The sequence below is a fragment of the Chiloscyllium plagiosum genome, unplaced genomic scaffold, assembly GCF_037043375.1.
Source record: "Chiloscyllium plagiosum isolate Xiang-an unplaced genomic scaffold, Cpla_swu_hap1 HiC_scaffold_7, whole genome shotgun sequence".
Classification (NCBI taxonomy): Eukaryota; Metazoa; Chordata; class Chondrichthyes; order Orectolobiformes; family Hemiscylliidae; genus Chiloscyllium; species Chiloscyllium plagiosum.
Window position 1 is genome coordinate 94,705,937 of NW_028270145.1, and position 26,409 is coordinate 94,732,345.

The 26,409-nt window shown below is 40.9% G+C and overlaps 1 protein-coding gene across 4 annotated transcripts in view; it reads left to right on the forward strand.

The window, feature by feature from the left end:
- Positions 1-7,546: 7,546 nt before the first annotated feature.
- Positions 7,547-26,409, forward strand: part of parp14rs3 (poly(ADP-ribose) polymerase family member 14-related sequence 3) — an 81,250-nt gene continuing 62,387 nt past the window's right edge. For all 4 annotated transcript variants that reach the window (XM_043694150.2, XM_043694151.2, XM_043694152.2 and 1 more), the window contains exons 1-7: positions 7,547-8,052; positions 16,872-17,080; positions 18,874-18,928; positions 19,048-19,218; positions 22,910-23,158; positions 23,360-23,596; positions 24,111-25,639. In XM_043694150.2, the coding sequence (XP_043550085.2) occupies positions 7,884-8,052; positions 16,872-17,080; positions 18,874-18,928; positions 19,048-19,218; positions 22,910-23,158; positions 23,360-23,596; positions 24,111-25,639 (2,619 nt within the window). In that variant the 5' untranslated portion in view covers positions 7,547-7,883. The remainder of the gene's footprint in view (positions 8,053-16,871; positions 17,081-18,873; positions 18,929-19,047; positions 19,219-22,909; positions 23,159-23,359; positions 23,597-24,110; positions 25,640-26,409) is intronic.

The following is a 26,409-nucleotide window of genomic DNA, read 5'->3' on the forward strand; positions in this document are numbered from 1 at the left end:
GCAGTGGACCCAGCCTCAATCCTTATGGCATACTGCTGGTCATGGGCCTCCCTGTCTAAAAAACAATCCTTCATCACCACCCTTTCTGTCTTTTGCCTTTTGCCTTTGAGCCAGTTCTGTATCCAAATCGCTAGTTCTCCCTGTATTCCGTGTGATCTAACCTTGCTGGCCAGTCTACCCTGAGGAACCCTGTCAAATTCCTTACTGAACTCCATATAGATCACATCTACCATTCTGCCCTCATTAACCCTCTTCATTACCCATTCAAAAAACTCAATCAAGTTAGTGAGGCACAATTTTCCACACACAAAGCCATGTTGACTATCCCTAATCAGTTGGCTTTTGTATTACACTTTCTTTGCTAGAATCCCACATTACCAATTTTGGTTTTCTTGTTTGCATCTTGCTAGCTTTAAGCTTGACATCCACATAGTCACCTTAGAATGTGTCTGTTATAACTTCTTCTTTGTCTCCTTAATCCGGGAAGGGTGACGCTCTTCCATTCTAACCTCTTAACCCAGCAAATTAAGAACACAGATAGTGGAAGGTAATGCTGAGGCCTTCAATCTTTTACCTGTATCAAGTTCTTCGTACCTGTTAATATGCATGGGCTCCCTGCCCATGATTTTAAAATTATCACTCTTACTTTCAAACCTTTCCATGGCACCCTGGTCTTACAACTCTGTAGAATCTTAAAAGTAATGGAGATCATGTAACCACTGTTGATTGTCAGGAAATCCTTACTTAGTTTGCTAATGTCCTTTAGGGAAAGAAATCTGATATTTGACATGAATAGAAAAGAATATGGGCCAAATGCTGACAAATGGGACTAGATTAATTTAGGATACCTAGTCGGCAAGGTTGTATTGGATCAAAGGGTCTGTTTTCGTGCTATACGTCTCTATGACTCTACGTTTATATCACCTGGACTGGCTGACATGTGACTCCAGACCCACAACAGTATAGTTACCTGTTATTTGCCCTCAGAAATGACCCTAGCAAGTTACTCAGGTCAAGAAGATATTCGGGAATCCATGATGGCCCATTCAGTGAATTCCACATCTCAAGTACAAATAAAACCAAAACTAACCCTGAAGAGTCCTACACGTGGTCAGCTCTGGAGAAGATTTTTTTTCTTTAAGGAATGTATTGAAGAAGAACTGCTTTTATTCAGTTAATTAACTAAGTGGTTGATTTTATGTCTGTTTTATATGTTTGATGTATATATTTTTATTTTTTTCCATTTTAACTTTATTTTCTGCAGGTTAAGAAAGGTATTTTATTTTACTAAATAAGGTGTAATTGAAGCATTTTTTTCAGCTTAATGTTATGAAGGCCATAGAGAAAGTACAGAGTGAGATGGCTAGTAGATTTAGAAAAGTTATTATCCACCAGGATCACTTAGATAGATGGGTGACTGTCAGGGAAGGTGAAAAGGTAGTTCAAAAGTCTCCAGTGGCTATTCCTCTATCAAATATATATTCAGTTTTTGGAATAGTTGAAGGGGATACTCTCTCCAAGGAAAATGGAAAGGCCAGTCAATTATTGGACACTTGAAATGATTCTTATGTTAGACATTATTTGACAAGATTTAATAATTACTGTTATAGAGAACTCTGCTGTCAGGGGCATAAACAAGAGATTCTGTGGCAGTGAGTGTAAAATTAGGATGGTTTGTTGCTTTTCTGGTGCTAGATTAAGGACATCTTTAAACATTTCAAGTATATTGTTGAAGGTGAGATTGAGAAGTCAGAAATTATTGTAACATTGGTGAGAACGACATTTTTAGGGAAAAGATTAAAGCAGTACAGAGTGAATTTAAGAGGTTAGGTAGAAAATTTTTTAAAAACCTGAAAAATAGTAATTTCTGGTTTACTTCCAATGCCAAACTCAAATGAGGGAAGGAACAAATGATTAAAGGGGTTAAATCAATAGCTGAGGAGCTGGTGTACTGTTCAGGGATTCAGGTTTTTGGACAATTGGAATGTCTTTAGGATAGGAAAGGCCTATTCAAACAGGATGGGTCTAACTTAAACTGGAAAATAACCTATATGTTAGGGAAATTTGGTCATTCGGTTATGGGAGACCAATGGGTGAGTGGAGGAATTCAAAGGAGCGGTGTAAATGAAGGATTACTGGGGAAGGTTCTGAATGTGAGGAGAGCACATCAATTAGAAAAGAAAGAAAAAGAGTCAGAGTCAACTTTGAAGAACTAAATTGCATTTATTTCATTGCAAGGGATCTTACAGGCAGGGCTGATGTACTCATGGCACGTTTAAGAACATGGGATTGGAATATCATAGCTATTACAGAAAATTGGCTGTGGGACCGACAAGACTGACAACTCAATGTTCTGGGTTTTATTTGCGAAAGGAAGGATAGAAAAGGAGGCAAAAAGGGAGTAAGGGGTACATTACTGTTGTAACTAGGGAAGATATTTCTGAAAAAAATTATCCAGTGAAAATATATGGGTAGAAATTACAAATAAGAAAGGAAAGATCACTTTGATGGGATCGTATTACAGACCCCTCGGTTGTAAGAAGGAAACTGAGAAACAACTATGGATGGAAATCTCAGATATATGTAAGCATAATATCATTGTAATTATGAGGGAACTTTAATTTTCAAAATATTGACTGGGACTTACCAGAGTTTTAAAGGTTTGGATGGTTAAGAATTTGTCAAATGTGTTCAAGAAAGTTTTCTTCATCAATTTGTGAAAGCTCTTAGTAGTGAAGGTGCAAAATTGGACTTTCTTTTGGATGGTAAGGCAGGGCAGGTGACTGAAGTAAAAATAGGGAACATCTTGGGTCCAGCAATCATGATTCTATTAGATTCAAAATGGTTATGGAACAGGATAAGCCTTCCATAAAAGTTAAATTGGAGTAAGACAAATTTTAATGGTATGAGACAAGAACTTTCAAAAGTTGATTAGAGTAGACAGTTCTCAGGTAAAAGGATGTCTGACAAGTGGGAGGCATTCAAGTGTGTGATGACAAGATTTCAGAGGCATTTGGTTCCTGTTAGAGTGAAGAGTAAGACTGGTAAGATTAGGGAACAATGGATGATTAAAGATATTGCGGTTCTAGTCAATAATAAAAGAGAACCTTATTTTAAACATAGACAATTTGGTTCAATTGAATCTCTTAATCAATATGAATTGTGAAGGAGCATTCTTAAGTGAGAAATCAGGAAGACAAAAAGGGGGTAAAGATAGCTTTGGCAGATAAGGTTAAGGATAATCCGAATGTATTCTAAAATACTTTAAGAGCAAACGGGTAACTAGAGAGTGGGTAGGTCCTCTTAATGATCAAGGAGGTCATCTTTGTGTTGAACGCCAGAAGTTGTGAGAGGTGCTAAATGAATATTTTGCATCAGTTTTTACTGTGGAAAAAGAAATGGGGTCTAGAGAATGTCAAGAAATAAACGTTGGTGTTTTAAAAGCAGTTCACATTTCAGAAGAGGAATTTGGGATGTCTGAGAGAATATAAAGGTGGATAAATCTCCAGGACCTGATCTAATGTATCCCAAAACATTGTGGGAATTATGTAAGAAATTACAAGTCCCATTGCAGAAATATTTGCATCATCTACAACTATTGCTGAGGTGCCGGATGACTGGAGGGTGGCTAATGTTGTATCTTTGTTTAAAAAAGATTGTGAGGAGAAACTGGGGAACTGTATACGTGTGAGTCTGACCTCAGTTGTGGGTAAGTTGTTGGACGTGATTATAAAGGGTAAGATTTATGAACATTTAGAGAGGCAAAAATTGATTAGGAATAGCGAGCATGGTTTTGTGCAAGGAAAATCATGTCTCACAAACTTGATTGAGTTTTTTGAGGAAGTTCCCAAAAAGGTTGATGATGACAGAGCAGTAAACAGTGTTTATTTGGATTTTAGTAAAATCTTTGACAAGCATCCATATAGTAGACTAATTAGTAAAGTTATTTTACATGGGATTCAGGGAGAGCTTGCCAATTGGATGCATAATTGGTTTAATGGCAGGAGACAGAGCGTAATAGTGGAGTGTTCCTTTTCGGAGTGGAGGCTTGTGAGTAACGGTGTTCCACAGGAATGCGTTCTAGGTCCTCTTTTGTTTTGCATTTACATAAATGATTTGGATGAGAATATAGAAAGCGTGGTTAGGAAGTTTGCGGATGACCTCAAAATTGGTGGCATAATAGACAGTGAAGAAAGTTTTCTAAGATTTCAGAAGGATTTTGATCAAATGGGTCAATGGGCTGAAAAATAGAGGTGGAGTTCAATCTGGATAATTGTGAGGTATTGCATTTTGCTACAACAAGCAAGAGTCGGGCTTATACATTTTATGGTAGGGCCTTGGGTAGTGTTGTAGACAGAGGGACCGAGGGGCACGAGTACATAACTCTTTAAAGTTTGCATCACAGATAGATAGGGTGGTTAAAAAGGCATTTGGCACACTTGTCTTCATTGCTAAGTCCTCTGAATACAGGAGTTGGAATGTTATGTTGAGGTTGTATAAGACGTTGGTGAGGCCTTTTCTGGAATACTGTATCCAATTCTGGTCACCCAGTTATAGGAAGGATATTATCAAGCTGGACAGGGTTCAACGAGATTCATCAGTATATTGCTGGGTATGGAAGGTTTGCATTATAAAGAAAGGCCGGATAGGTTAAGACTTTTTCTTCACTCGAATGTAGGAAGTTGAGAGGCAACCTGACAGAAGTTTATAAAATAATGAGAGGAACCAGTTGAGTTGATGGCAGCTGTCTTTTCCTTACGACAAGGAATTTCAAGCCTGTGGGGCATATTTTTAAGGTGAGAAGAGAAAGATTTAAGAAAGGAAGTGAGGCAATTTTTTACAGAGGACTGTTATGTGTGGGTGCAGGTGCAAATACAATGTTTAAAGTACATTTACATGGATACGTGAACAGGAAAGGTTTTGGAAGGATATGAACCAGGAGCAGTCAGGTGGGATTAGTTTAGTATGGGATTATGTTCTACATGGTCTGCTTGGACCGAAGGGTCTGTTTCCATGCTATAATGACTATGACTCTGGTATTCTCTTACCACCTCTCCACCTGTCCTTTTCTCTCTCTTCCTTCATGCTCTCTAAGCCTATATTTTCAGTCACCTCTCTCCATATTGTCTCCATCAGTAACCAATTTCATTTTCTGACTTTCTCAATCGGCGCATTGGGACAGTTCATTGTATTAAAGTGCACCATGTAAATGCAAGTTGTTATTGAGTTTCGGCTCTGTGAGTAATGTGACCATCCATTTGACAATCATACAAGGGCTAGCGGGAAAGCTGGAACCTGGAGATGGAAATGTGTTGCTGGAAAAACGCAGCAGGTCAGGCAACATCTAGGAAACAGGAGAATCGACGTTTCGGGCATTAGCCCTTCTTCAGGAATGAGGAAAGTTGGTCCAGCAGGCTAAGATAAAAGATAGGGAGGAGGGACTTGGGGGAGGGGCGTCGGAAATGTGATAGGTGGAAAGAGGTCAAGGTGAGGGTGATAGGTCAGACTGGGGTGGGGGCGGAGAGGTCGGGAAGAAGATTGCAAGTTAGGAAGGCGGTGCTGAATTTGATGAATTTGACTGAGACAGGCTGGGGGGAGGGGAAATGAGGAAACTGGTGAAATCCGAGTTCATCCCTTGTGGTTGGAGGGTTCCTAGGCGGAAGATGAGGCGTTCTTCCTCCAACCGTCGTTTCGCTGTGGTCTGACGATGGAGGAGTCCAAAGACCTGCATATGCTTGGTGGAGTGGGAGGGGGAATTGAAATGTTGAGCTACAGGGTGGTTGGGTTGGTTGGTCCGGGTGTCCCAGAGGTGTTCTCTGAAACGCTCCGCAAGTAGGCGGCCTGTCTCCCCAATATAGAGGAAGCCACATTGGGTGCAAAGGATGCAATAGATGATATGTGTGGAGGTACAGGTGAATCTGTGGCGGATATGGAAGTTTCCTTTGGGGCCTTGGAGGGAGGTGAGGGGGGAGGTGTGGGCGCAAGTCTTGCACCTCCTGCGGTTGCAGGGGAAGGTGCCGGGAGTGGAGGTTGGGTTGGTGGGGGGTGTGGATCTGACGAGGGAGTCACGGAGGGAGTGGTCTTTACGGAATGCTGATAGGGGAGGGGAGGGAAATATATCCTTGGTGGTGGGGTCCGTTTGGAGGTGGCGGAAATGACGGCGGATGATGCGCTGTACATGGAGGTTAGTGGGGTGGTAGGTGAGGACCAGTGGGGTTCTGTCCTGGTGGCAGTTGGAGGGGCGGGGTTCAAGGGCGGAGGATCGGGAAGTGGAAGAGATGCGGTGGAGGGCATCGTCGACCACGTCGGGGGGGAAATTGCGGTCCTTGAAGAAGGAGGCCATCTGGGATGTGCGTTTTTGGAACTGGTCCTCCTGGGAGCAGATGCGGCGGAGTCGAAGGAATTGGGAGAATGGGATGGCGTTTTTACAGGGGGCAGGATGGGAGGAGGTGTAGTCCAGGTAGCTGTGGGAGTCGGTCGGTTTGTAATAGATGTCCGTGTTGATTCGGTCGCCTGAGATAGAAATAGAAAGGTCGAGGAAGGGGAGGGAGGAATCTGAGACTGTCCAGGTGAATTTGAGGTCAGGGTGGAAGGTGTTGGTGAAGTGGATGAACTGTTCAACCTCCTCCTGGGAGCACGAGGCGGCGCCGATACAGTCATTGATGTAGCGGAGGAAAAGGTGGGGGGTGGGGCCAGTGCAGTTGCGGAAGATGGATTGTTCCACATATCCTACGAAGAGGCAGGCATAGCTGGGGCCCATGCGGGTGCCCATGGCTACTCCTTTTGTTTGGAGGAAGTGGGAGGATTGGAAAGAGAAGTTGTTCAGGGTGAGGACCAGTTCAGTCAGTCAAAGGAGGGTGTCAGTGGAAGGGTACTGGTTGGTACGGCGGGAAAGAAAGAAGCGGAGGGCTTTGAGTCCTTCATGATGGGGGATGGAGGTGTACAGGGACTGGATGTCCATGGTGAAAATAAGGCGTTGGGGACCGGGGAAGCGAAAATCATGGAGCAGGTGGAGGGCATGGGTGGTGTCCCGAACGTAGGTGGGGAGTTCTTGGACTAAGGGGGACAGGACGGTGTCAAGGTATGCGGAGATGAGTTCGGTGGGGCAGGAGCAGACGGAGACAATGGGTCGGCCGGGGCAGTCAGGTTTGTGGATTTTGGGCAGGAGGTAGAAGCGGGAGGTGCGGGGTTGTGGGACTATGAGGTTGGAGGCGGTGGATGGGAGATCCCCCGAGGTGATGAGGTTATGGACGGTCTGGGAGATGATGGTTTGGTGGTGGGGGGTGGGGTCATGGTCAAGGGGGCAGTAGGAGGAGGTATCTGCGAGCTGGCGTTTGGCCTCAGCGGTGTAGAGGTCGGTGCGCCAAACTACTACCGCGCCTCCCTTGTCTGCTGGTTTGATAGTGAGGTTGGGGTTGCAACGGAGTGAGTTGCAAGCTGGAACCTGGGCCCATTCAACAATTTCCAGGGTGACATTGATGATTTGGAGGTGCAGGTGTTGGACTGGGGTGGACAAAATTAAAAATCACACAACACCAGGTTATAGTCCAACAGGTTTATTTGGAAGCACTAGCTTTCGCGGCGCTGCCCCTTCATTAATCAGGGTGACATTGGCTACCTTTAAATACATATTGGCTCTGACCATATACAGTCATGCACATGATTAGGTCTGTAATCTTTCACTTTCGATTGTCGTTCACGGAAGGATGTTTCCGAGCAATGACAAGACGAATAGAGTTATAAAGGATAATACCCGTCCCCCGAGGAGGGAACTCAGTTTGAATCCTCCCCAGACCTCTCCGGTAGAGTAACCTGGTTCCAGACCGAGGGTTGACAAGCGGCAAGGCTGAAGCTGCGATCTCAGGGAATTCAAGCCAGGAGTAATGGCAGAGTTCCCGGTGTTAGTGGAGGGACTGCCTGTCGAGCTGGACTCTGTCAAAAGTAAACTCGCCATTTATTTCCAAAGCAAAAAGAAATCCGGCGGAGGAGAATGTGAGATCAAAGCACACGAAGATCCGAGGAAATTCCTGGTCTACTTTAAAAATGAACAGGGTAAGGCACTACCGCTGAAAATAGGCGAAAGTTCCCTGCGTCAGCAAGCGCGTATTTGTCTTGATTAGGGAATTTTGATTTGTGTCGGGATGTTAGAGAGGTGTGTCTCTGAGCAGGTTGATTGGAAAATATATTCAATGCAATTTCATACCGATCAACTTTTGAATTTTTCTTTTGAGAATGGTGTACTTCCGCTGTTCTGAAGTGTCATATTACGCCAACTGTTTTCTGTGTCTATCATTATTATACTTTAACTCTTAATTGCAGCATTTAGACACGTTTTGAAAGATCGGTAGTTTTTTTTTAGAGCAAGTGCATCGATTTTACACTGAATGGATCGGTTGAAATTGGGACATACTGAAAAAGAGTCATACTGCACTCAAAACGTTAGTTGTTTCTCTCTCCACAGATGCTGTCTCCAGCGCATCCTGCTTTTATTTCTGAATTTTCCTCTGTTGCTCCGAGATATATCTAATGACATTACGTGTTATTTTCTATCCATTACCAGAAATATGGTAAAGAAAGGGTATGCTTGTTTAGAGGTTATAAATAGTGGGTGATCATTCGTGTCCTTAAGGCAAGGTAGATTTTCATTTCCCCATTCAGGAGTAAAACGGCTGATTGAAAACTTATGTGACAAGGAATTTGAACTGAATTGCCTTTTCTTTTACAAATGAAGATATTTTCAATTCAATCTGTTACAGAGAGGTAATTACGCACCTCGGTGGCAGTCTTTTTAAAATTCAGTCATGCGATACAGGTGTTACTGGCTAGGCCAGCATTTATTGCCCATCCCAGAGGGCAGTTAAGAGTTAATAACATTGCTGTGGGCCTGAAGTCACAGGTAGGCTAGACCAGGTAAGGATGGCAGTTTCCCTTCCCTAAAGGACATGAGTGAACCTGATGGAGTTTTACAACAATTAGCAATGAATTCAGTCATCATTAGATGCTCTCAACCCTAACCCTAACATCCTTAGACTGTTAATTCCAGACTTCTTTTATTGAATTCAAAATCTACCACTTGCCATCCACCTGGGACCCCAGCACATTACCTGGGACCCCAGCACATTACCTGAATTAACAGTCCAGTGATAAAACATGTAGGCCATAACCTCTCCTCGGTTGAACCTAGGTTTTCTGATGCAGATGTAGGGACATTACCACTGTACCACAAATGACCCTTTGTAAGATGGGATGTTCCAAATTACCCACCTGTAATAGGAACCACTTGATTTTTATTGTCATTCAATTCACTATCAAGTAGTCAACACCCAATACAATGTTACTACCAAGTACCAAAATGGAAATTCTGATCTAGTTATGCAAATAGGAAGGTAGGAAGAGACTGAAAGTAAGTGGATAGGAACACAAAAATCATTGTTTTTTCCTTATGACACATATATACATCAACTCTGGAGGGAAACCACCTTATTACTTTTTGTACCAAACCTTGACCTTACTCTAAATCTTTATCTTGGAAGGACAAGAGTAATAAACATGTCATTTCACATAACCGCCTTTTAGATCTTCTCCAATTTTACTCTTCAACATCATTTGCAACGATTGCTAATATAATATCTGGCTTGTCAGATATTGCAGATGTTTGACATTCTCTTTCCAGTGCAAAAGTCCTCTTAAAGTCTGCCTCAAAAAAACATTGCACCACCACAATTGTGTGTGGTCTGGTCTAACTTCCTGAAAGTACTTATAATATGCTGGCTTGACTTTATCTACAGCATTTAATCATTTATACGCCTTGTAAAGGTCCTGCCTTCTCCATCAACTTGATCTAATTTATATTTTCTTCCCTGTAACTCATCTGCTTTACTTGTTAGGCAGGAAAGTATAAGATTTAAAATGCTCAGCCTTACGGCTTGCTTTGAATTCATCTAAGTCTATGTGTCTTTCATTAGCGTGCCAATCAGACCACAGAAGGCTCTAAATGTGGTCAAGCCAGGACATTTAGATCCGTGCATAAAGATTTTGTGTTTAATTTGTTGATGTTTAATTTACATTCTGGTGGGAGGAGTTGACTTTGTGTTGGGGACTGTGCCTTCTGGCAAGGCATTGTAGAAATTTAGGTGCTTCAGATTACACTTTTCTGACCATTTAAAAGACCCAAGTCTGAAAGTATTAGGGATTGGTAGTAATGTGATAGGCATCTGGATAGGTATATGAATAGGAAGGGTTTGAAGGGATGTGGGCCAGGTGCTGGCAGGTGGGTCTAGTTTGGGTTAGGAGATCTGGTCACCATGGGCGAGTTGCACTGAAGGGTCTGTTTCCGTGCTGTACACCTCTGTGACTCTATGACTCATAATCCAGAGTCCTAGATTAATGCTTTGGAGAAATGGATTCACATCCCACTATGGTAAATACTTGAAATTAAAAATCTGAAAATTAAAACATTATAAATACCTGTTTGCTTCACTAATAGGAAGGGAATTTGCTTTCCTCATGTAACCTGGCCAACACGTGACTCCTGAGCCACAGCAATATGGTTGACTCTTAACTGCCCTCTGAATTGGCCCAGCAAGCCATGCAGTTTGAGGGCAATTAGGAATGAGCAATAAATACTGTTCCAGAGAATGACACCCATATTCCATTTATGAAGTAAGTCTCAGGTTGGCTTCTCAGTTTACGAGTGCTATTTAATCAGGTTAAAAGCTCACGGAAAGAAAGGTCAGTGTCGGATTGGATTTAAAAGTTGGTTTAATGACATAAAATAGCAAGTTATGGAAAATGTTTGTTACTTAGATGGGGGATAGTAAACAGTAGTGTTCCTCAGGGGGTCACACATAGGATCACTGCTCTTATATACATGATTAAGATATTGGAATACAAAGTAAAGTTTGTTTTGAAATGTGGCAACAGGATGGCAAGATGGGCAGATAGGTGGCAAATGGAATTTAAGACAGAGAAGTTTGAGTAGATGTCATAGGTATGGGGATAGTTTTGGGCAATTTAAATGTAATTTACATAAATCTAAGGGTGTGCAGAGACAGCGAACCTGAGGGTTCATATGCACAGGTCCTTGAAGGTGACAGAACATATTGAGAGAGGCTTACAAAGCATATAGAATCTTGACCTTATATTGTTAATTTAAACTCTCTTAAAGGTACACCCATATCTTCATAACAATATAGAGGTATTGAGTATAAAAAAACAGGGATTTTACAATGAACTTTTACAAAGCACTGGTGAAGCTACAACAAGAGTTTTGCAGCCTGTACTGGTCACCAAATTGCAGGGAGAATGTGAGGGTCCTTGCAGGTGTAGATTTCCCCTGATTTTCAGGCTGGACAGATTTAAACCACAAGTTTTGGCTGGAGAATCTAGTGTTCTTCCTCTTGCAGTAAAGTAGGCTGGGGGCAGGTTTGATAGAAATATACCACAACATGACAACTTTAGATAAAAGAGATGAAGAAAAGGTATTTGAATGAGCATATCATACAAGGACTAGGGAACGTAGACTTTGGGTCATAGATAGGGTAACTGTGAAGAAGAACATTTTTACACAGCAAATGGCAGTGACATGGAAAATACTATTAAGGTGTGGAAGCAGACATATACAGGATTGCAAATGAAAATTGGATGGGCACTTGAGGGAAATTAACTTGCTGGACTACAGCGAGTGGGGGAGTGGGTCTGACTGGATTGCTTGACGTAGAGCTGGACTGCGCTCATTGTACCCTTTGAGGGTGGCATGGTGGCTCAGTGTTTAGCACTGCTGCATCACAGCACCAGGGTCCAAGGTTCAATTCCAGTCTTGGGTGACTCTCTGTGTGGAGTTTGCACATTCTCCCTGTGTCTGCATGGGTGTGCTCCGGTTTCTTCCCACTGTCCAAAGGTGTGCAGATCAGGTGAATTGGCCATTCTAAATTGCCCACAGTATTAGGTGCATTAGTCAGAGGGAAATGGAACTGGGTGGGCTACTTTTCAGAGGGTCGGTTTAGACGTGTTGGGCTCAAGGGCCTGTTTCCACACTGTAGGGAATCTAATCAATTGGTGCCTGTGCCATAAAATATCTATGCCTCCTAGATTCCATAACTCTTTATATGTGATAGATGCTATTTTTTCCCACTTGCACCACTTTACATATGACACTGTTATAGTTTAGTTGTATTTTTCTGTCCATTGTAATCATTGAAATAAAAGTGTTTTGCAAGTCTTTTGCAATTTTTCAACAGTGTTTGCTACAGTAGGTTTGTCAGCACAGTTGGTAATTTGGAGTAGAACTTACCTCCACTGTTCAATGAGAGTCTTTTTTTATAGAGTCATAGATTCATAGAAGAATACAGCGCAGTACAGGCCCTTTGGCCCTCGATGTTGCGCCGATCCAAGCCCACCTAACCTATACTAACCCACTATCCTCCATATACCTATCCAATGCCCGCTTGAATGCCCATAAAGAGGGAGAGTCCACCACTGCTACTGGCAGGGCATTCCATGAACTTACGACTCGCTGAGTGAAGAACCTACCCCTAACTTCAGTCCTATATCTACCCCCCCTTAATTTAAAGCTATGCCCCCTTGTAATACCCGACTCCATACGCGGGAAAAGGTTCACACTGTCAACCCTATCTAACCCCCTAATCATCTTGTACACCTCAATCAAGTCACCCCTAAACCTTCTTTTCTCTAATGAAAACAGCCCCAAGTGTCTCAGTCTTTCCTCATACGATCTTCCTTCCATACCAGGCAACATCCTGGTAAACCTCCTCTGCACCCGTTCCAGTGCCTCCACATCCTTCCTATAGTATGGCGACCAAAACTGCACACAATATTCCAGATGCGGCCGCACCAGAGTCTTATACAACTGCATCATGACCTCAGGACTCCGGAACTCAATTCCTCTACCAATAAAAGCCAGTATGCCATATGCCTTCCTCACCGCACTATTTACCTGGGTGGCAACTTTCAGAGATCTGTGTACATGGACACCAAGATCCCTCTGCTCATCCACACTACCAAGTATCCGACCATTAGCCCAGTACCCCATCTTTTTGTTATTCTTCCCAAAGTGAATCACCTCACACTTAGCTACATTGAATTCCATTTGCCACCTTTCTGCCCAGCTCTGCAGCTTCTCTATATCCTGCTGTAACCTGCCACATCCTTCCTCACTGTCAACAACTCCTCCGACTTTCGTATCATCCGCAAACTTGCTCACCCAACCTTCTAACCCCGCTTCCAGGTCATTTATAAAAATGACAAACAGCAATGGTCCCAAAACAGATCCTTGCAGAACACCGCTAGTGACGGCACTCCATGAAGAAACTTTGCCATCAACTACTACCCTCTGTCTTCTTCCATCCAGCCAATTCCTAATCCAAACCTCCAACTCACCCTCAATGCCATATCTCCGTATTTTCTGCAGTAGCCTACCATGGGGAACCTTATCAAACGCCTTACTAAAATCCATATATACCACATCTACCGCTTTCCCCTCATCAACCTCCTTCGTCACCTTTTCAAAGAATTCAATAAGGTTTGTGAGGCACGACCTGCCCTTCACAAAAGTTATCGAAGATGAAGTCATACTTTATTAAATTTACAACTCAAGAAGAAAGTACTGTTAAATTTAGTGATTCCTTCTGAGCTACTGATCCGACCTAATGCTGGAAAGGTAATGAGCAGCAGTTGGCAGTGTAACAATGCTGTAGTGCTTTTGAAGTCAAAATGTACTAGGTGAAGAGATGTCCTTGATTTATGAAGCTAATTCTGCTTTTCTCCACAGATGCTGTCTGACCTGTTGAATTTTTCCAGCTTTCTTTGCTTTTAGTTCAGATTTCCAGCACGCATGTAACTTTGCTTTTGTTTCAGGAGACAACCCTAGCTGGAACTGTACAGTGCCACTGATGTCTTCTGACTTATCTTTACTTTCAAAAGTTTACAACATAGAAAATAGAACAGTACAGCACAGGAACTGGCCCTTTGTCCACCATGTCTGCACTGACCATGAACTAATCCCCTTTGTCTGCACATGGTCTGTATCTAACTATTCCCTGACTGTTCATAGAAACATAGAATGTCACAGCGCAATACAGGTCCTTTGGCCCTTGATGTTGCGCCGACCTGTGAAAATAATCTGATGCCCATCTAACCTACACCGTTCCATTATTATCCATATGTATGTCCAATCCCTATTTAAATGCCCTTAATGTTGGCGAGTCTATGTGTTTGTCTGAATACCTGTTAAACATAGCTGTCTTGTCTGTCTCTGTCACCTCCACAGGCAGCACATTTCAGGCATCTGAGACCCTCTGCAAAGAATATTTTGCTCGTTCATCTCATTTCAACTTTCTTCCTTTCACCTTAAACCTATGCCCCTATTATTTGACATATACACCCTGGCGTAAAAGACTCTGACTATCCACCCTATCCATGCCTCAGTCGTACAAAGAGTAGAAACAGGGGGAAGAGAGTTTTCAGTGTTGCAAAATTCCCCAAAAGAAATTCCCTTGTACTCACATGACTTTATGACATAGATGATTACTAGTCTAAGCACTCTTTTCAAATGTATCTGATTACATAATTTGCAATCACGTTCATGATCAGATATGTTACCAATGTTGCAATTGTAAATATTGATATATGTTGTGTACAATTTGATCCATAATCAATGACTGTTTTGATGGAGCAAATAAGCAGAAACTGATGTTAGTGGTGAATGGATCAATAACTAATGGACACAGATTTTAGATAATTAGTGAAAATCCAGCAAGGAAATTAGTATTTTTTTACATAGTGAATTGCTACAGTGAATCTGAACACACCATTACAAAATGGCTTGGAAGTAACTTTCCAAAGAAAAATAAATTCTTTTAGTTCCTATCCTCCATGACATTTTCTAATTGATGATCAGTTTAATATTTAATACTTCATGCTATTATATTCATGTCTTGTGGCCATAATAGTGTGGCATGGACACTTCCACGCTCTGTGCAGAGGATCTGTTATGTGATGCACCCAGGTAAATTAATGCATGATATGATAAGATCCGAAGGTTACTTGGCTGGATGGATGTTGAAAGGATGTTTCTTCTTGTGGGACAATTTAGAATAAGGAGTCAGAGTTTAAAATAAAGGGGATGTCCACATAAAACATTGATGACAATATATTGTTTATCTTTGTAAGTCTTCGAAATTCCCTTGTACAAAAGGTCATGGATGAAGAATCTTTAAATATTTTTATGGCAGGGATAGATAGATGCTTGATTACCAAGGGGATGAAAGATTATTGGAGATGTGTAAGAGAGTAGAGTCTGTCATGATCTTATAGAGTGCTGGGGCTAGCTCGAAGTATTGATTGGGATTCTCAATACTTGGTGTACGGTTAGGAGTTGAAAAGTGTGATGCTGGAAAAGCGCAGTAGGCCAGGCAATATCTGAGGAGCAGGGGAATCGACGTTTCGGGCATAAGACCTTCTTCAGGAATGAGGCTGGTGTGCCAAGCGGGCTGAGATAAAAGATGGGGTGGGTGGAATTTGGGGGAGGGGTGCTGGAAATACAATAGGTGGAAGGAGGTGAGGGTGAGGGTGATAGGCCGGAGAGGGGGTGGGGGCAGAGAGGTCAGGAAGAAGATTGCAGGTCAAGAGGGCGGTGCTGAATCCGGGGGTAGGGACTGAGATAAGGTGGGGGGAGTCTTAGGAGTCTTTATCACCTTGACCTAATGGTACAACTCCTTCATGTTGGCAGATGAAGCAGCATGTAGGTGATTATTTCTTTTAATATTTACTTAAGGTAATAAGACAAAATGGGTATACAGATTAAGATGGTAAAGTTTTTTTAATTCAAACATGGGACATGGGCATTGTTGGCAGGATAGTATTTATTGCCTGTCCCTATTTACTTTTGAACTGAGTGGCTCGCTAGGCCAATTGAGAGTCAACCCCATTGCTGTGGGCCTGGAGCCATATGTAGGCCAGACCAGGTTAGGGTGTCAGATTTCCTTACCGGAAGGACATCAATGAACTAGATGGGCTTTTTTTTCTAACAGTCTCATGGTCATCAGTAGATTCATAATTCCAGATTATTCTTGAATTCAAATGACACCATCTGCTGTGATGAGATTTGAATCAGGGTCCCAGAACATTAGCTGAATTTTCTGATAATAGTCTAGCGAGAATATCACTAGGGCCATCACCTTCCCCTTCCCTAAAGAATATTAATGGGTTTATATTAGTTAGGAGTCTTTATTATCTTGATCTAACTCCTTCATTAGTGGATTTTTACAATAATCTGTGGTACTATTTCTGGTGCTAGCCAACAAATTGAGGCCTGTTGAATCCATAGTGGGCTTATGTGCTCCTGGACTCAGAGTTGCTAGTTCAGTACCATTGCGTCAGGTTGATGAATTCTTAGCCTGACTACTTAATTGATTACATTGCATATACAAAATGTGATTGAATCTCTAAAACCTGAAGCGTCATCATCTTCACTACTTGGTGAAGGAGTGTTGATCTGAAAGATTGTGATTTCAAATAAACTTGTTGGACAATAACCTGCTGTCATGTGATTTTTGACTTTGTCCACCCCAATCCAATACCAGCACCTCTACACCATTTCTTTATTATGGCACATCGTGCTATCTGCAGGCTGGAACTATTCAGGTCTTAATGTAGCTTGGTCGAAAATAGTGTGGTTATCATGGCAGAATGATGCAAACAGATTTTACTAATTTAATGTAATTAGTAAGCTAAGAAGCTGCATGTTGATAATTAGCAATGGAAATGATAAGCCAACTGTTAAAGGTAGTATAAAGGTATGCTATTTCTACAAAATTCTGAATAGAAATGATGTGTTTATTTTGTATTATCAGTGAAGGAAAATGTGTTGAAGAAGGAGTTCCATACAGTGCAGCTAATGAGCTCAGAGACTGTTCCGCTTCGAGTTATCGAGTATGAGTCCGGCAATAGGAGAAAAAGGTCTGAGAGCCCCAATAAATTTACAGCAAGCTCCAGCAAAAAGCTAGCAATAGAACAAAGTCTATTACTGACCGGTTCACAAAGCCACAACAGCCATGAACAAGTAAGTCACTACAAATGTAATGTTGAAGGTCATGGTCCAATGCCTTTGCTTGTCCCACTCCTCCATTGGTTAGTAAAAATTTTGAGTTTGCAAAAGGAGATTGGTTAGCTCAGTTTGCTGGACAGATATGTTACATCACAGAATAATGGTCAATATCATGGACTCAATTCCCACAGTGGCTAAGGGTACTATGAATACCTCAATCTCTCATCTCTCCTGAGGTGTGATGATCCTCTGGTTAAGTGGCTACCAACCATCTCTGTCAGAGTGACCTTTTGGTCTAATATGACTATTGAACTTCACCTTTATTGCATTGCCAAATATATGCTTATCAGGACAAGTCAGCCAGGTTTCTTAAGTCGCAAATTAAATAACTTATTTATGGCAAACAATATTTACTCAAGGAAAGATATAAAGATTATTAAGAATAGTTTGAAATGGTACAACACACATTCAGTCAGCAGTCACAGAACAAGTTGAGAGAGACCTGACCCAGGTTGTGGGAGAATTTTAGATTTATACACACAGAGCCTACGATAACTTACCTCAGAAGTAGAAAGGTTTTTCCCTTCTTTCTCGGAAAATCCTTACATTAAAGTTTGTGAGTAAAAACTTACAGTATAGCAATGTCTATGTCTGGGCAAAATTATAAAGCTATGGTATTATCAGAAAAGTACTTTGCCCAAGGAATTAAATTCAGAAAGAAAAACTATTCACAAATAGTCCAAAATGTTGATCTGTAGCCTAAGTCACTTTTCTCACAATCTAATGACACTGGACTGTTCTACACAAGATTTTTACCTCACTGAACTCTCTTTCCGTGGGTAATGGTGTACATATTGAATTCTGCTTCAGAAACCTATACTTGTGGTGATGAGGTCTGTTTGTCAGTCTTTCTAAAGCAATGATTTTAAACTGGAATGCATCTGAGAGCAAAATTCCTGAGTGATATTGGGAACGTGTTTATATTGTGAAAGTTTTATGATCAACCAGAGGAAACATCATGTTTAGGTATAGAAGAATCATGAATCCCAAAGATTGGAAAGCTTTTAGTTTCAGTTCACAGACAACCTGGTTGGGGTTAAATGTGGATACACTTCTCCTGGAGAAAGGGGTTACTTCAGAACAATTAGTCATGAGTATAAAGATTTTTAGTTTGAAAATTTCATACCAGAAGTGTTTGCTTAGAAATCTGAAGGGGGTAATTAAGATTGTGTGGAAGTTTAAGCTCAGTTGTGTGTAAAGAATCAAGGAAAGGACTACCAAACTCTCAAAATCAGCAATTAAAATAGACAGAGTCTAGATTAGAGTGGTGCTGGAAAAGCACGGCAGGTCAGGCAGCATCCGAGGAGCAGGAAAATCGATGTTTCGGGCAAAAGCCCTTCATCAGGAATGAAGGGCTTTTGCCTGAAACGTCGATCTTCCTGCTTCTTGGATGCTGCCTGACCTGCTGGGCTTTTCCAGCACCATTCTAATCTGGACTATGATCTCAGCATCTGCGGTCCTCACTTTCGCCTATATTATCCCTGTGTCTGTGTGGGTTTTCCCTGGGCACTCTGGTTTCCTCCCACCGTCCAAAAATGTGCAGGTTAGGCGAATTGGCCATGCAAAATTGTTCATAGTGTCCATGGGGTGTGTAGGTTGGTGGATTATCCATGGGAAATGCAGGGTTATAGGGTAGGGGGTGAGTCTGTATAGGATGCTCTTTGGAGGGTTGGTGTGGACTTGTTGGGGCAAATGGCCTGTTTCCACACTGTTGGGATTCTATGAATGCTCTCTTTTTTTTCATGCAGAGCCCAACAAAGGGATTTCAAAATCAAGAGTCTTCAGTTCCAATTGAAAAATCAGGTACAGACTTTGTTTCTGAAGAACTAACTGCATCTTGTCATAGCCGTCATTTTGTGCCAAAATCGTTATCTAAGGTGGGGGAAAACAATCACCTTCACATGTCGATTTTTCTTTTTCAGGTCTTGATCCATACGACACAGAGGACAGTTGCCTCAATCAGTTGCTGATCAACAGTGACGGTCCATTAGATACAGATGTTGTCGCAATGTATTTTGAGAGGTTTGCGTCAGATGTGGAAATCCATGTAAATGATGAAACTTCTTGGTTTGTAACCTGCTCAAGCAAAGAGGGTAAATGTATATATCATTAACTGTAGCACTGAGAGAAACAGTCAGAATATGTGACAGAAATCTGAAGGTACCAAATTCAAAAAGACTGCATTCTGCAGATGCCTATCACTTTATATATCATGAAGCTGTGCATTGATATGTTAATATTTTGCACAGGAGTCCATAGAATTTTTTTTATGGCATAAATGAGCAGAAAAATTAAGTTAAAGCAATATACAAGTAGAATTATTAATAGTCTCAGCTTTATACGACACATACTCCATTCGGCAAGAGACTGATACACAGTCTCAATTCTGGGCTTGTTATTTCTAATGGCAAGTGCCTGATTCAAAAAGGGGAAGACAGAGACAGCAAAACACAATGAAGTATGGAATGAAAGAATTGAGAGATGGTTACAGAGTCATAGAGGCGTACAGCACAGAAACAGACCCTTCACTCCAACTCATCCATGCTGACCAGATATCCCAATCTAATCTAGTCCCATTTGCCAGCACTTGGTCCATATCCCTCTAAATCCTTCCGATTCATATACCCATCCAGATGTTTTTTAAATGCTGTAATTGTACCAACTTCCACTACTTCCTCTGGCAACTCATTCCATTCACGCACCACCCTCTACATGAAAAAGTTGCCGCTTAGGAACCTTTTATATCTTTCCCCTCTCACCCTGAACCTATGCTCTCTAGTCTGGACTCCATCACTCCAGCGAAAAGACCTTATCTGTTTCTCCTATCCATACCCCTCATGATTTTATAAACCTCAATAAGGCCACCCCTCAGCCTCCAACGCTCCAAGGAAAGCAGCCCTAGCCTATTCAGGCTCTCCCTATAGCTCAAATCCTCCAACCCTGGCAGCATTCTTGTAAATTTTTTCTGAATCCTTTCAAGTTTCACAACATCCTTCCAATAGGAAGGAGACAAGAATTGCACACAATATTCCAAAAGCCGCAACATGACCTCCCAACTCCTGTACTCAATACTCTGACCAATAAAGGAAATAATAACAAATACCTTCTTCACTATCCTATCTACCTGCAACTCTACATTCAAGGAGCTTTAAACCTGCACTCCAAGGTCTCTTTGTTCAGCAACACTCCCTAGGACCTTACCACTAAGTGTTTTAGTCCTGCTTTGATTTGCTTTCCCAAAATGCAGCACCTCGCATTTATCTAAATTAAACTCCATCTGCCACTCCTCAGCCAATTGGCCCATCTGATCTAAATCTTGTTGTAATCTGAAGTAACCACTGTCCAATACACCTCCAATTTTGGTGTCGTCTGCAAACTTACTAACTAAACCTCCTATGTTCACATCCAAATCATTTATATAAATGACGAAAAGTAGTGGACCCAGCACCGATCCCTGAGGCACACCAGGTCTCCAGTCTGCAAAGCAACCCTCCACCACCCTCTGCCTTCTATCTTCGAGCCAGTTCTGTATCCAGTTGGCTAGTTCTCCCTGCATCCCATGAGATCTAATGTTGCTAATCAGTCTCCCATGGGGAACCTTGTCAAACGACTTACTAAAGTCCATATAGATCACATCTACAGCTCTGCCCTCATCAATCCTCTTGTTACTCTTTCAAAAAACTCAAATCAAGTTCCTGAGACATGATTTCCCACACACAAAGCCATGTTGACTATCCCTAATCAGTCCTTGCCTTTCCAAATACATGTAAGCCCTGTCTCTCAGGATTCCCTCCAACAACTTGCCCACCGCAAGTGTCAGCCTCACTGGTCTATAGTTCCCTGGTTTGTCCTTACCACTTTTCTTAAACAGTGGCACCATGTTAACCAACCTCCAGTCTTCTGGCACCTCACCTGTGACTATCAATGGTACAAGTATCTCAGCAAGGCCCCAGCAATCACTTCTCTAGCTTCCCACAGAGTTTGAAGGTACACCTGATCAGGTCCTGGAAATTTATCCACTTTTATGCATTTCAAGACATCCACCACCTCTTCCTTTGTAATATGGACATTTTTCAAGATGTCACCATCTATTTACTCACATTCTGTATCTTTCATGTCCTTCTCCACAGTAAACACTGACGCAAAATACTCATTTAGTATCTGCCCCATCTCCTGGGGCTCCACACAAAGGCTGCCTTGCTGCTCTTTGAGAGGCCTTATTCTCTCCCTAGTTAATTTTTTGTCCTTTGTGTATTTATAAAAACCCTTTGGATTCTCCTTAACCTTATTTGCCAAAACTATCTCATGTCCCCTTTTTGCCCTCCTGATTTCCCTCTTAAGTATACTCTTACTGCCTTTATACTCTAAGGATTCATTCGATTTCAATGGTCTTTGGAGGACATAGGATTTCAACCAATTAGTGATTCCAGGTTTTCAGAATGATGGATTAATATCACTGCATAGAGTTTAATAATAGCCCATTGAGTGAATGTTTTTCATCCTAGTTTCAGATTTTGGGCTCAGTTTCGACATTTTCACAAATATAGTAGTTGTGGTTGCTCGCATAAGTTTTTGAGTGCCTCACATTGAGGAATTATATCTTTGCCATCCAGGACCCACATAAATTATAATGTAATAAGTGATGTAATCATTGCACTCCTTTACAATCCAAATTACACATTACTGGGGTTCATAAGTGTGGAGTAAAGTATGATTTTTGACTTCTACCTGCAACAGTTGAAAGGTTAGCTGTTGTCCGAAGTCTGAACTATTCCTGGATTTTGGCCTAATTTGAATGCATATTTGTTTGACCATCTGAGAAGACATAATGAATAGTCTTATGCCTTTTGTTAATGACAAGAATTGGGATAAGACTAAAGATCCTTAATGTACCAGTTTCATTTACATGGTAGGCTAGCTGTAATACAATATCTATTGCATTTGGCCATCCCAATGTAAATCATCCCCAAATCACTTTGTTTTGTACAGCAATAAATCTAACTCAGTCTCAAAATCATTTGCATTGCATGTAAAGTCTACAAAAATCCCAGAAAAGGATAATCTCATTCACAAGCTGTTGGGCTTGCTTCTGGAGAGAAGAGACAATTAAACTATATCAATAATAATGAGGTCAGCATCACGCCAAACATTCTCAGATCTGATGTAGCAACAGGGCAGAAGGAAAGCAATATTTGTTTTTGTATGGAAGGCACTCAGGGCACCAGAATTCACCAATGGTCTTTTTTAAAAAAAATTTTACTCACATGCTCAAAAGATTAAATATAAGCTGAAAAAACTGCAGATGCTGTAAATCTGAACCAAAAATAGATATTGCTGGAAAAGCTCAGCAGATCTGGCAGCATCTATTGAAGGGAAATCAGAGTTAACATTTTGGCTCGAGTGACCCTTCCTCAGAACAAAATGTTAATTCTTATTTCTCACTACAGATCTACGAGACCTGCTAAGCTTTTCCAGCAATTTCTATTTTTGCTGAACAGATTAATATGTAAGATTGATAGTTCTCTTATAGAATACCCTTAGTTCACAATTTGCAGCAAGCATAAATGAAGTGATGAGATTGTTCACAAAGTCATTTTAAACTTTTTCAGCATAATCTACTCTTTGTTGCCTGTTACGTTAGGTTACGGAGTGGGTTGTTTGCAACAAACAAATGGACCTGTACCATTTTGATCGAGCATTATGCTTGTTAAGAGTAATACAAGGTGAGGTACATGCAAATGTAACATTGACTGATTGTTTCGCCTTTCTGTGTTATGTTTACAGATTTGGAGAAAATAATTTCACAAAAACAGCACAAGCTGGGTGGCAAAACTCTGGATGTGCAATTATATGATAAAAAGAAAGAAGATGATAAATATGAGCCCCGAACTTTTCTTCTGAAAGGTTTTGATGTTAATTCGAGAGTAGATCATATTTCACTGTACGTTGACAGCCTGAGCAATAACACACGGCATCAGATTGAACCTTTGCAGGATGGTGAAAATGTAATGATCATATTTGAGACTGATATAGGTTAGTGTTCTTACATTTTATGAATTTTTTACAATTTTTCTTCAGTTAATAGTGATTCATTTATTTGCATTTTGGAAATGAAGCCAGTGTGATTGATGCAAGGGACTGAATGAAATGATTTCACTGAAGTCTGTGTTGCAAATTGTGAAGAATGTGGCTTTGTGCTGTAATATAGAACTTTGCCTTATGTTGCTTTATCAGACACCAACTCCTTTCTGAAGAATTGTGGTCAGAAGCCATTTGAAAACCATTGTATCACTGCCCAACGTCTGGCCAAGACAAATTCGGTGCAAATAGAAGGAGTTCAGCCCAGTTTGAGTGATGATTACCTGGACTTGTACTTTTCAAATACAAATCGCAGCGGCGGTGGGGATGTCACAGAAATCATTGTTCAAAGACATGCAAAGAAAGCCATTATTCATTATCAAGATCATGAGGGTAACAGTATTTCAACATTTAAAAATTTGTATTTTATAATTCAAATGTTACATTTTTGTCTTTTCCATTACATTGTTTCTAAGTTGAAGTTTCATAATAACTTTTAATAGCTCTGATTTTAAAACAACTTGCTATTAGGTTGGCTAAGGGAATAATCACAACTGGAAAAATTGATTTATTTCCCTTTCCCATCAAAATTTCAATTCTGGCATTGATTCAGATTTCCAACTCAGTGGCAGACCCACAACGGCAGCTTAATGAAATTGCTTTCACAAACTTATGACCATGTCTGGAATCAAAGCAAAATGCTATGGTTGCTGTAAATCTGAAATAAAAACAGAAGGTGCTGAAAGTATGAAGCAGATCTGAAAGCATTTATAGAGAGGGGAACAGATCTAACCATTTTAGTTTATGAATCACCTTCAGCGTGAGAGTGTGTTGTCAGTCTATAAAAGACTAGGTAAGTAGTATATTTATTAGTGCAATTTACTTTGTTTCAATTGTATTTTTGCAGTGGTAACAAGAGTTATCGAGAGGGAACATTGCCTAAAGGGTATTCAGCTGTCTGTTAACCGTTATTACCATGATCAGCAATTATCATTGTGTGTAAGTAATGATCCAAAATTCAAACTGCCTGAACAATATAGCATTTGCATCAATCCCATTCTTCTCAACTACATTGAAAAGACTCGTTACTATAAACAAGAGTTAGAAGAAATTGCGAAGAGTGTTTATTGTAACATTACCTTTGCCAACTCTGCAAATGCAAGTGAAATGATTCTGAAGCCATCTTTTGATGCAAATATATTGCTGTATTACAAAATTGCTAAGGACTGGAAGAAGCAGGCAGAAGAGGCAATTCGGAAATTCATTGAGCAATTTGACTTCAGAGACTTTCCAACAGATAAAGAATTGTGGGAAAAGGTGAAGAACAGAAGTAGGGGACTGAAAGCACCTGGCCTTGATGTTTGTTATTTTTCTGCACAAAACAAGGTCATCCTTGTTGGCAAAAAAAATAACACCTTGGAAGCTTCCAAAATCCTAGAGGGAATATTGGAAAAGGCAAGGAAAGAATTAGCTATCATAAGGAATACTGTTGAAGAGCAGATATTATTGCAATGCCTTGAGGAGTTGGAGTTTGTGCAAAGCCATGTCAAAGCCACTGTTTCCTCTGTGGAAATATCCACCTGCAAAGCTCCCCCTGCCTTAAAACTGAAAGGGCTGAAGGAAGATGTTTGCCAAGCTCTCAAAATCATCAGCCAATTTCAGTCGCAATTAGAAAGGAAACCTCTCCATCAGTCTTCATGCATTATGGATTTTATCAAGTCGTTAGACCTCAAGGAATTTGTGCAAACTCACTTCATTCAAAATGGCATAAAGGCAACATTGGTGCACGGACAATCTGTTGAGCTCTTGGCTGTCAAGGCAGATGTAAGTAAAGGGGAAGATAAAATAAAGCAACTTTTCCAGGAAATTAGGATTGACTTGACTCCACAACAAATCAAAGTCACTGAAGATGACAAGTGGAAAAGATTCTTCAATGATTTGGAAGTTGACATGAAGTCAAACAATGTAGGCTGCAGAATCAGAGAGGAGAAAAATCAAGGTGCCATATTAATTGCAGGATATTCAAACATTGTTGCTGATGTTGCAAAAATGATAAATAATTACCTGGACAATAAGAAGGTGATTACACAACTCATATCTGCCACGGTAATGCAGGTGGACTATGTGGAAAATTGCTTCACTCTTTCAGAACTACCTGAAATGCAAAGCAAAGGCATAATTATATCATATATCAGAAAGCCTTCTCCAGGTATAAAAATATCTGGTGCAGCAGAGCATATGAATAAGGCAGTTTCTGCTATTAAAGATAACTTATCACAGATTCAGTCAACAACTTATACTTACAGCAAGCCAGGAGAGGCCAGAGCTCTGTCTAAACATAAAGACATCCTAAAGGTCAAGGCCAAAGGTCATGGCTGCATGTTGTTAATTGAAACCAATGAGGACTACCAGAGTTTGACAAGTCACCCACAGCCTGTAAGTCGACACGATAAAATTACTTCAATTTATTTATTTGGTAAACGATTATACTAGTGTAAAATTCAGATGAATATTTGTGTCTTGAATATTGTTGAGTAGAATTTATAACAAGGCCCCAAACATTTATAGAATGAAGGGAGATGGCAGAACATTTTCTGATTCAGTATGTGGATATACCAACTAGAGAAGATGCAAAACTTGACCTACTCTTGGGAAATAAGGCAAGGCAGGTGACTGAGGTGTTAGTGGGGGAGCACTTTGGGGCCAGTGACCATAATTCGATTAGTTTTAAAATAGTGATGGAAAAAGATAGACCAGATCTAAAAGTTGAAGTTCTAAATTGGAGAAAGGCCAATTTTGACAGTATTAGCAAGAACTTTCAAAAGCTGATTGGGGCAGATGTTCGCAGGTAAAGGGACGGCTGGAAAATGGGAAGCCTTCAGAAATGAGATAACGAGAATCCAGAGAAAGTATATTCCTGTTAGGGTGAAACGAAAGGCTGGTAGGTATAGGGAATGCTGGATGACTAAAGAAATTGAGGGTTTGGTTAAGAAAAAGAAGGAAACATGTGTAAGGTATAGACAGGATAGATTGAGTGAGTCCTTAGAAGACAATAAAGGAAGTAGGAGTATACGTAAGAGGGAAATCAGGAGGGCAAAAAGGGGACATGAGATAGCTTTGGCAAATAGAATTAAGGAGAATCCAAAGAATCTTTACAAATACAGTAAGGACGAAAGGGTAACTAGGGAGAGAACAGGGCCCCTCAA